The 11851-nt window shown below is 47.4% G+C and overlaps 1 protein-coding gene across 1 annotated transcript in view; it reads right to left on the bottom strand.

Annotated features, from left to right (window-relative positions):
• Positions 1-5067: 5067 nt before the first annotated feature.
• WDR11 (WD repeat domain 11) overlaps positions 5068-11851 on the bottom strand; it is a 56869-nt gene continuing 50085 nt past the window's right edge. Inside the window, exons 23-29 of the mRNA XM_035030375.1 lie at positions 11116-11293; positions 10192-10287; positions 9516-9681; positions 8946-9043; positions 8351-8496; positions 7281-7360; positions 5068-6036 (exon numbers count right to left, since the gene is read on the bottom strand). Coding sequence (XP_034886266.1) covers positions 5879-6036; positions 7281-7360; positions 8351-8496; positions 8946-9043; positions 9516-9681; positions 10192-10287; positions 11116-11293 — 922 coding nt within the window. The 3' untranslated portion in view covers positions 5068-5878. The remainder of the gene's footprint in view (positions 6037-7280; positions 7361-8350; positions 8497-8945; positions 9044-9515; positions 9682-10191; positions 10288-11115; positions 11294-11851) is intronic.

The following is an 11851-nucleotide window of genomic DNA, read 5'->3' as shown; positions in this document are numbered from 1 at the left end:
TGAAAATAAGGACAGAAAACAAAGCAATAGCATTCTTCAGCATTCCCTCCCCACGAAAGGGGAGCACTCCAAACCCAAATGGTACAACCTCTTCCAGTGCTGCAAATAAATCCACTTGGAGCCTTCAAAAAGCATTTAAAAATTCACGTTTTTTAAACAACAACAAAAAAATTTAAAATGTTTTGAAAAAGACATTCTTTCCAACAGCCGATGCTGAGAAGATAGTTCTTTAGATCTTGCTCCTGTTGATTGCCAGGCCTTCTTCCTCTGCCTAGCTTTCGGGCTGAACCCAGCCTCGCCCCGGATGAGGAGAGTCCCCGGGAGAGGGGGAAGCAGAGAGAGAGCCACCACCCTTCCATGTGGGGTTCAGGGTCACTAGATCTTAATGTGAGCAGGAAATGAGGACAGGGCCCTGGAGAGGCCCCCATCCAAAAGGGAGGGTTGTTTGATTTAGGGACCTGGGCTTTGGGCAACAAATGAGAGGCCTCCACATTCCCGCTGACAATGGTCTTCCCCAAAACAGCACCAATAATGAGACCCAATATTCATCATGCCAAGCTCTGTACCAAGAGCTTTAGGACTCCATGAGGGAAGCACTGTCATCAAGCTCACTGTACTGATGAGGAAACTGAGGCATGGGAATGCTAGATTAACCTGTTAGGGTCTCACAACCAGCAAATGGCAGAGCTGGAGTTCAGAGCTGGGGTGGGCTGGTAGAACAGAGCAGCTGCGAGGGGGCAGGTGACAGAGCTCACCCCACCTTCCCCACCACTGGCTTTGCAGGACAGAGGTTGTCTCTTGGTACCTACAGATTTCAGAAAAGAAAATACAAAACAAGGACACATCATTTTTCTTTCTCGAAAGTGCTTTTTTTCTGTATTCATTAACTACAATAGAAGATGTCATCAGACTAAACACTCCACTTAGAAAAGTTTTCAGGGAATTGCATTTAAGTAAAACACCCATGTGCATTTGCTAAAGGAAATGAAAAGTGATGAGAAGAATGCCTGTCAGGAAAGGTGGAAACTTTCCAATGTGATTGCTCAACACCTGTTGGTAACCCTTCTAGAACACTCTGCAGAGTCAAGGGGGCCACCTGAGGACACAGGCAGGTGGGAAGGCTTCCTGCGCTGGAGGGATGAGGGCTCAGGCTGGGCCAGGCTGGTCTCAGAAGCCGTCTCCACAGCCAATTCCGGCTGTGCCCACCTGGGCCAGACCCCTCCTGAGAGGACCTAAGTGTGTAGCTGTCCCCATCACATGGGCTGTCTCAGCCTTCCATCAGCTTTGACTTAAATCCAGCCCCCTCTCTGGCTTTTCCCAAAAAGCCAGTCACATGGAGCATACGGGGGCCCACCTGGCCTGGGGGACGTGCTCCAGTGCTCCCGAAAGATGCAACCAGCTGCTGGTGTTGGCTCCAGGCCCGTTCTCATGACCACACCTTTTCCTGTGTTGTTTCATCTGCCTGGACACCCCAGGCTCATGCTTGCTGGCCCTATTCTGCCCACCCTGCAGGGCTGATACCACCTCATGGGAGCTTCTGGGGCGTCAACCTGCTCCCCCTCATCCCTGAGTCCCCCGCACCTGCGGTGCACCATCCCTGGTCTGTCCCCTGTTGTTGAGGAGTGTCCTTTTATGGTCACCCCCAGTTGGTTCTGTTCAGCCCTTCTCCGGTCAGGGTGAACTTCCCCTTGTGCCTGGGGTTGCTCTTCACCCCCTGCCCCCTCCAGCCCCAGTCCTACCTTGTTTTCCAGAAGTGCCTTGGTGGTGGCTCTCCAAGTACTTGGAGTGTGGTGGTCCTCGCAGGTAAGCGACGGGGCAGGGGATGGGGCAGCAACAAAGATTGGGATGTAGGAAGGGGAATGAGTCTCAGGCAGGAGATGTGCTGCATGGAGGAGATTTTCAGAAATGCTGGAAGCTGCTGGAGGTTTCTAGAGCTGCCTCAAGAGAAAGACTGCAACCCACTGGGCTCCAGATGAAGTGCCTTCTGCTCACAAGTTTTCCACAATGCCATAGTGGGTGAGGTTCGAGAAGTGAAGAGTCCCCCTTTCCTTCTTTGTGTCCGAATCCCAGCTCCAGCCTGCAGTGCCAGGCAGCAGGGCTCTGGGTCGTGAGCGAAAGTGACCCCATCCATCTCCAGCGAGCGGAGAAGCGGTGAGACGGCACCTGTTCTGGATCATGACTGGGGTCTGGAGCACCCTCTAGACTGACAAGCCCCTGCATCTGTCATCCTTCTGTCTACCACCTCGAGAGGTCACCAACATTGCTACCTTCTTACAGGTGAGGCCAGGCAGCCTGATGGCAGGACACGCTGTCCCATGCTCCACTCTCCCCTTGACTCCACATTTCAGACACTGGTGTTCGTTCACAAGCACCACTGAGTGGGTTCAGAGGCAAAAGGCAAAATCCAAGATTCGGTAGAATTATTCTGTTGGCCAGAGTATGGCTCCAGCAGACCCTTTGCCATGTGCATCGGCATTTCCCAAAGCACGAACTTAGATCAGATTCTTACCGCCATTTGGATTAACCTGCCCTGGAGTCTTGCTCGAACACTATCCTCTTGGGACAGCTTCCTAGCTGCTTGACAGGACACCCTGTCTTTTCCTTGGCTGACTCCTGGCGAAGATCAGCAATTTAAGACAAGTGAGGGCCTGTCGTTCAAATTCCCGATTGACATGCATTCTAGAAGACCACTAGGAAGCCAACAATCTGTAGAACTGAATGTTGTTGTTGGACAGGTAGTTATCAAGAAAACTCTCGGTCATTTCCCACAGATCAGCCCGAGAAATCTTGTTTCTTGGGCCTCCTCCTTTCCTCACTCCCCTCCACATGTCTGTGCAAGCTTAGCAGTTTGCCAGTTTCTTCCCGAGCTCTTCCATTTGATCGTATTGCAGACTCGTCCATTCTTCACTTCTGGTCGCTGTTCCACCTCCTGGGTCCTCTCCATGGATTGGATGCAGCCTGAGCCATCAGTCACTGCAGTTCCCCTGACCCAGGATTCTCTCCCCAGGTGGGATGGTCATAAATGCGCGCACCCTATGGATTCACATCGGCAACGGCAGTGCCGGCCGCTGGCTTAGGACAGAAGCATTTTTCAGCTTCTACCCTGCCTGAAGGAGTAGGGCTTAAAGATGATGCTCAGATGTCAAAAGATTGGAATACAATGAGGGTTTTTTTTTTGTTTTTTTTTTTTACAGCAGAACAGGTTAGGAGGTGTCTGCAGTAAACCTTAGATTAACTTTAAAATGTTGATATGAAACAGCTCTTGGGTTTAAATTTTTCTATCATCTATTGATGCCCTTTACCTCAGAATTGTCAGGAATACAACTAAGGCCACCCCGCGTTTGTAGTTTCCTAGACCTACCACCATGGGAACTTGGGCCTCTGAAGGAGCCAGATGGGATGGAGCTGAAACAACATCTTTCTGGAAAGAGGTTGGTTCTAGTGCACCTGGTCACAGGAAAATCGCAAAGGGCTTCACACTGATCTGCGCCCAACACGGCAGCTGAACACCTGAAATTTCATCACAAGCAAGCACGTGGGACCTTGAGTAGGAGTGGGTACACTTTCCTGTAAAGAGCCAGACATTTAAATATTTTAGGCTTTTCAGACCATATGGTCTCTGCTGCATCTACTCATCTCTGTTGAATGAAAACCACCACAGACAAAGAGCAGATGGGCAGGATTGTGTTTCAGTAAAACTTTATTTACAAAACAGGCAGTGTGTGGGATTAGCTCCCCAGGCTAGTTTGCAGACCCTTAACCTAGAGGGACGGTCACAGTGAAGAGGCCCCTTTCCGGGCAACTCTCCCTCCTCCCTCTGCCCCCACATCAGCCCACTTCACTTCAGCTTTAAAAATACCGTAAATGCAGAGAAAACGGGACTACATTTTTAAGGCAGTGACTGAGGAATGTCTTTTTATCTGATCTTAAATCCTCAACTACCTGTTCCAGCCCAGTCTTTCTGGCAGTACATCGCAGAGTCTGGAACAACCCTCTTCCCTAATTGCACTTGGCTGTGCTAAATATAAATATGCAAGAAGGGGTTGGTGGGGGGGGGGGGTGTCACCCGGTGGCTCAGTGCATCAAGCTCTCTGCTCAGTGGGGAGCCGGCTTCTCCCTCTCCTGCTGCCTGCCGCTTCCCCTGCTTGTGTTCGCTGTCAAACAAATAAGGAAGAAGGGAAAGCTAAAAACCAACCCAAATTGCCTGTGGAACCCTAGTTCATATCAGTTCAGTTGTATCTTGACAGACCGGGCTCCGGATGTTGTGAAGGGTAACTGAACTGGGACAGACTTCAGGCCCTTGGCCTCAGGGGCTCTGCTCTCCCTCCTCCATTCCCCCCGTCAGGCAGTGCCTCATCACTTAGTCATTGGCCTCAAATCCAAAGCATATTTAATTTTCAAAATGTCCCACTCTAGAGTAAGATTTCTTTTCTCCTCTCTGCTTACTAAGGCCAGCATATTTTTTTCATTTAGGTAGCTGATGGTTGAATAAACAAAATGTATGTGGGCAATCATTTAACCACAGGCAATATAGAGAGATGGCTGTGTTTGCCCATGGCCTTTAGGAATTCCAATGTAAACCTGCCCAGGCACAGAAAGGACAAGGAAAGTGAGCCAGTTACAGGCCTAATGAATGAATCCCGGATTTCTTCTAGAACTTTAGCCAAAGTGCCAGCCTGGGAACAGGCATTCCTGGGATAAGCCCATTCTCTCCATAGACCTCAGTCCCTTGTCGGAGGGGATCGTTGATACCTAAGGGTAGAGGCTATGACTCTATCTGGAGGGTGTGAGGAGATGTGCCACCCTAGACATCCAGGAGGGGAGACAGGAATGCCACTTCCTCACCTCACCTCCGAGAGCCCTGCTCCCTTGGGAACTCTGAGGCAGATCTGCGCAGGGTGAGGGCGTTTGGTCCAATCCTGGGCCGCACACCTGGAATTCCTATGCTCCAATTTCTCTGGACTCAGCAAGCAACCTGGGCTTTGGAGGGTAAGCAGCTGGAATGACTCCTGAGAAGCCAGCACAGCCCCTGGCCTCCTGCACAGCAGTTTGGGGAACACAAACACCTGGCTGGAATTTCCTTTTTATTTATCATTTTGGTAAGTTACAGACAGCAATAATTTATAAGTCACATCTGATATATTTCAGTTGTTGGACAAACACAAAGACAGAAAATTAAAGCACAGAGAGTTCAAAAAGGAGGTTATATAATACATCAGAGGAGTTAAAATTCAAAATACCCAAGACCCCACATACTAGAACAAAACATAAAGCTTAAAATTTCCCTATGAGCCTATGAGCCTGAAATTACAAAATGTAGCAACTGCCTAAAACAGAGAATCACGAGTTCCATGTTCTCAAGGTAAGAAACAAGGAATGCTTTGGTAAGTCGTCTTCACTGTTGCAACGTCTCTGCTCTGTCTCTTGAATGATTGTATATAAACATAAGCACAGCACATATTTGAGAATAAGTCTCACAAACTTGTCTTACTATTAGATTTTTCAAATATCTTTCCATTCAGTCAATGGGAAAAACAATTCAGTCACTTGAATTTTAAGTTTTAAAAAAATTAAAAGTATTTCCAGGGACTCTTAAAGCTGTCTCTGAAAGTGTAAAATGTTACCCCCTTTCCAAGTCTGAAGCATTCCAGGCTTTCCTCTGAGATAAACACAGGAGGAGGAACTTGCTCCTGACCGTGTAAATGCTCACTGGCTGCTGTGCCCCTGCAGCCTCAGAGAAGTGGTGAGCAGCTCCTGGGGACCCTGGGAGGACGGCATCCTCAGCAGTCCGGACCGTGGCCATGAGCGTGAGCATGAGCACTGCCAGACCAGCCCCGTCCTGCTTGCGAAGCCAGGCTCCCCAGCACATACTGGCCTGTCACTCTTCGGTCCGTTCTTGCTTGGGGGAGTCCAGCTCATTCAATAAATCTCTGCCAGCCGCTCCAGCTTTTGAGGCAAAAAGAACGGCTCCCTGTTTAAAACCGAGGTTCTTCAAACTTCGGGCATAATCTGCATATATAGCAGAGATGAGTTTCTGTAAGCCACAGTTAAGGAAAAGAAGGGCAGAAAGAGATGTGATTACACGCCACCAATCTCCCATAGGCAAGAAGAAACCAGCTCCGTGGGGCTACTCAGAGGGGTGAGCGGGCCCACGGGAGGGCAGCAGGGGACGAGCATGGACACGCTTCCCTGGGGGAGGCTGACTCCTGGTTGGAGGAGGTGAGGTCTCAATCTGCAGTGTCCCCCACTACTACCCTTTGCAAGCGCTGAGTGCAAAGCCTCTCCTTCTGGAAGATCTAGCTAACATTCTCCTAGACTATCTCAAAGCCTAACACAACTAAAGACTACAAAAGGAAAGAGGACTCAAGTGCATACCCTCTGGCATCTGAAAGGCTGAGTGGTGGGTGGTTTGGGGGCAGATACAGCTTAGTGAGAGGTTCTGCTAACAAAGCCTTCCTGGAGGTATTAGGTTTCAGACAGCCCTGTTTCCCTGTGCTCTGACATTCCAAATGGCCCCTTCCAACGGGAGGCAACTTCACCAGTGTCTGGACACAGAACACTAAGTTCAAGTTCAGTTTCATCTTCTGTAACAGATAAAACAAAACAAAACAAAATATATACACACACAGAGAAGACCAAGTATCTGACATACAGAAATGAGGCCACAATGTAGTAAGTCCAAGAGAAGATGTGATGAGAACAAGCAGAGCTCAGCAAACACGAACAATGGGTACCTGTACCCTCAAGCCCAATCCTTTCAAAGAAAAACATGTGACTCAAGTGCTGTCGGCAGGGGGCCACTGTGACCTGCCGGCATGACACATACCTTTGAGGTGCCTTGTCTGGTTCCACGTTAGACTGTCACTATGGATAACAATGTCTTTTTTATTTATTCCAGAATGTATATTCCAGATAAATATATAAATTTTATTCCATGGAGTACATTCTTTTAAATAGTACTATTTTTAAAGTAGCAGGCTCTTACACTTTTCCTGAGTTATTTCCTTTATCTTTTTTTACGTTCAAACAAACCTTCACAAAATTCAGAGTCCCATCCCTTTACAGCCCCACCTGCCTCCCCAACCATCTTAGGGCTGATGCCAGCGACGCCCCCATCTTCTTCCCGATTCTCTCTCATTTCTCCCTCTCTCCTGACTTTGGCCAATCTGAGTATGGATCACTCCTGATATAATACAGTTCTTGCCCAGGCAGTACGACTGAGAGGAACCCACTTGGGCCATCTGTCTCCTCCTTGGCATAATCATCCTAGCAAAGGATATCTGTGTCCTCAGTGACTCCGACTGCACCATACTTGAGACAGGCTTCCACAAACAAGGCAGCTCTATCGAAGTATCTCATGCTGCTCAAGAGAACAAAGTGAGTTAAGCTTTGTGATTTACAGCACTTGGGGGCAGACCCACCCAAGGGTGTATTTCCGTATAAAGACTTGTACCCATTCTCCCTGGAAATCTGAGTGCCAGTAAGTTACACTAGCACCTTTCCAAGCCCTGGCTCACAGAGGAAAGCAGGGGACAATGCTCATGTCCCGAACCCCAGGCTCTTTCTTCTTTTTTATTTTTTAAGATTTTATTTATTTATTTATTTATGAGAGAGAGAGAGAGAGAGAGAGCAGGGGGAGGAGCAGAGGCGCAGGGACAAACAGACTCCATGCTGAGTGCAGGGCCTGATGCGGGGCTCGATCTCACCACCCTGACACCACGACCTGAGCCGAAATTAAGAGTCAGATGCTTAATCAACTGAGCCACCCAGGCGCCCCAGCCCCAGGCTCTTTCTAATTAATATTTACAAAAACTGTGACATAGTTGAAATACACACAAATCTACAGAGATAGGACAAGTATCCACATACCCACTGTCCAGATTTAACAAGGAGTCTTTTGCCATATTTGCCTCAACCTCCCTTAGTTTTAAATAAATAAAATGTCCCCTAAGTGATAGGTATTATTTTTGGAGGGGACATCTCCCACGGGCAACGCTCTCTGTCATCCTTCCTACTGCTCTCTGGCCTTCATCTTAGTTGTTCTATTCAAAGCCGAATTCTCTGAAGACTTCTTTTATGTTCTTTTTAAATAGATACCTGTTAGGTTTGGCGAGTATACTGGTAGGAAAATAGAGATCCTAGACCAAGTGTAGATGACTAAACATGGACTGTGGACGGTTCCTTTCCCTGTAGGATTTTTTTTTTTTTTTAGGATTTTTTTTTTTTATAAACCTGAAAGGTAAGCTTCTCCTTTCACTCCACACAGTGAGTGTTCCATCCATCCACCAGAGTCTCAAGAGAGCACAAAGTATTCGTGTCCCTGACCAGCCACGAAGCACTCTGGGTGTACCTGTGAAGTGTCTCAGCCACGCTGAAAAAGCAGCCCAGGGAGAGGAGGACCAGGAGGGCCTTTGACTTCTGGTTGACTTGTGGAGAGCAGAGGTGGTCAACCCACCGCTTTAAAACATCGGCGCACTCTTCAGAACTTAAACGGACCTAGAAAGATGCCCACGTTACAAAGACATCCTGCACTATATAAAGAAAACTCTAATGTAATCAAAATGGGATCTGTTCCTGTGAAGCCAACACTAGGCTTGGCTTTGCTAGCACACGCCCTGACCTTGCTGCTTACCGTGGACAGCAGTGGTAACAATCCACGCCTGCAGAGCTAGGGACCTGGCAACACCTCGGGGCTGGAGTCTGGGCTCACACCCCAGCACCCCAGCAGGGCAAGGGGCCACCTGCTTTCACTTAATTGCTACCAAAGCAATCCACTGCTCCCTAAGAATGTAATTTACACTCATAAAGAACAGGAGCCTTAGAGTTGCAAGAAAATATCTGCATAGCAACTCTGCAGCCAAAAAACTGCTGCTAAATCATGAGTCCAAAGTTCAAGACTGAACTCTCTACCCCAAATGCTCAAGGCACCTCGGGCAATGACCTACTTTTGCCAGCCACGCCGCCCGGTTCCACTCGCCGTATGTCTGCAGGTAGCGGCAGGCGTCTGCAGCTTTGTCTATCAGGCAGAGCAGCTGCACCCCCTCTGGAAGACAGAACGGCAGCCCCTCGGGTGACGCCGCGGCCCCTCCCTGACAAGCCACCACCGCGTGACTGCACCCGCTCTTGTGCATTTCTGATCCACTGCAGACGCTCTTGACTGAAATTTTCCAACAAAACGCCACGGCAGAGTTTTAGAGCGCTGCCCCTCGAGTCAGGAGGGGAGGCAGGAGGGCAGGCAGCGCCGCTCGAGTCCAGCCCGCAGCCCGCAGCCCGCGAGAGCGCGGGCCCGGCGTCGGGCCTGGCGGTTATGACTACAGCCCCTTTCACACGTGACACGTGTTCTGCTTCAGATGATTAAATGATGTGGTCATCATGTAAACAGCTAGCAACAATCGTCCTATTTCTCTCCAGCGCGCAGAAAAAAGAAAAGAACTATCTTAATAATCAAATGCTTTGCTGGGAAGGGGCCTGATTTTCCAGAGGACCGACCAATGCACCCACAAAGCACGCCTTACCTGCCAGTTTGCCATTGGCGATCATGTTCGTTGCCACCAGCTTAATGGTGCTCTGGGAGGGGCCTGAGGAGGTGACAGTTGTGACCAAACAGGCTTTCAGGGAGTCACAGTAATAATGCTGGTTATCCGCACTTGTTTCCAATAGCAACTGCACAGCTCTGTCTGTCTAATGAGAGGAACAGTTCTTCTAATTATGAGACCATTTTCTTCCAACATCATCTTATTGAACTCATAATCTGAAACACTGAAGTTACAGCTTAGAGAAGACTTTCACTTTCAAAACTTGCTTGCCGATGCTTTGAACACAGCGTCCTCCTGCTTCTTTGGAACAAAGGTAAAACCACAGTCTGGTTTACAAAGATGCTCAAGAAACTGCTTACTTTAGTTTTGCATCAGTCAATTCAGAGACACCAAACCAAACCAGTCAGGTCTCATTTGACATTACGTAAGCCAAAATTCCAAGCTAGTCAACTACAAATTTTTGCTTTCTCACGAGGTTTGTTCGTCTTATTTTGAAATAAAGCCTAAATTTATATGTATACTTTCAGGGAAATACTATGATCTACCTATCCATCTGTGTGTGTGTGTGCGCACGCGTGATCTACATGATGCTCTGAAATACTAATCAACTAGCAATTCCGTGAAACATGAAAAGAGTTGTAAAAATTGCACGTACTTGACCCAAGAGAAGTAGCTGGTCTGTACATTTCCTTGTATGATCATAAGTTGACCGCTTTACTTCCTGTAGATTAACCCTTTCCAGCTGAAATTTCTAGAGTAGGAAAAAAAAGAGAAAATTCAGTCCGGATTTTAAGACTTGAGTTAAAATTTACTATATTTAATAAAATCCTTTTATAAAGATTATTTTGACTTCTGAGGTTATTAGATAATCAACTTCATAGAAATCCAACAATGTAATAAGAATTTGATTAGAAAAAACGTTGAAACAAATTCTCATTTCTGTGCAAGTTTACCGCTTACAGAAGCCGGCCCTCCATGTACTGAAGTACTCTCCTGCAGTGAAAAGACTGTGAAAGTACCTTTTTATACAAAAATTCAAACCGAATGAAAGAAATATTTGTTATTTATAGAAAATAAAATGAAAGAATAAAAATGAACCTTCTAAGTTAACAATTACACATACAGAATATTCATAAATCGGGGGCTGAAATAAAGAATAGTAAAATTCTAATGTGTATTAAAAAACTCGATAAGCATTTATGAGCTTTTCAAGTCCTGAGTCAGGCCTTTTTTATGCAGAGGTGACAATGGACTCATTTCTGTTATGTGGACCTTCGCTTAGCTGGAAAGTTTCCCAAATTTAAGATACTTAGACATTAAGTCATCAAGATGGGAGCTTTATTTTATTTATTTTTTAAAGATTTTCTTTATTTGACAGAGAGAGACAGCGAGAGAAGGAACACAAGCAGGGGGGTGGGAGAGGGAGAAGCAGGCTTCCAGCCAAGCAGGGAACCCGATGCGGGGCTCGATCCCAGAACCTGGGATCATGACCTGAGCCGAAGGCAGACGCTTAACGACTGAGCCACCCAGGTGCCCCAAGATGGGAGCTTTAAAGAGTTTAATACATGAAATATAATACCTGAAAATAGGCATTTTCACAGAGTATATCATAACATATATCCAGCGGGTTGTTCACTTTGTCCCGAGGCATGGTTTCTTTAGAGGCTGGGGTGCCTGCTGGCTTTTCCTGGGACAAGCTGTGCAGGTAGTGGGCAGCAACGGTCCAGAAGTGCAGCTCTGACTCATCGCCATAAAGCCTGAGAAGGGTGACACCAAAGTCCCACTGAGCACACACAGCAGACTTGGGCGTGGACAGGGGCTCGCCACAGAAACCTCAAGGACCAGGAGCACAGCACTGTCACATGAAAGACCATCTGGAACACTGGCCTGTGCCTGGCAGGGTGACGGAGGAAGCAGGCCGTTCTGCAGCCCCATTACTGGGTCTCAGACAATCCAGGCGCCTGAGGGCACAGTCCCTTCACACCCAAACCCCCTCTGTGCTGTGTTAAGAGCAACACGATGGTTCCAAGGCCTGGGCAATGATTACCTGCTTTGTCATCAGCACATACACCTTTCAATCCGGACCATAGCTTCACACTAAGGAAGAAGTTCCTCTGGGAAAATTGGCTAAATAAGGTATGGAAATAACTAATTTATTCTCTGGGGAATGGATGGAAAGGTCTTTTTTGTAAGTGACAACTCTACCATTCGGTGAGGAAGTACAGATTTTTGCTTCTAAATATAACTTACTGGTGTAATTAAGGACATGCCCTTTGTAGCTGATATTTTAAAACACAAATTTTAAAAAGCTGTCT

This window comes from Mirounga leonina, unplaced genomic scaffold, assembly GCF_011800145.1.
Source record: "Mirounga leonina isolate KUSES-001 unplaced genomic scaffold, KU_Mleo_1.0 Mir_114, whole genome shotgun sequence".
Lineage (NCBI taxonomy): Eukaryota > Metazoa > Chordata > Mammalia > Carnivora > Phocidae > Mirounga > Mirounga leonina.
This window is presented reverse-complemented; position numbering and strand designations above follow the sequence as displayed.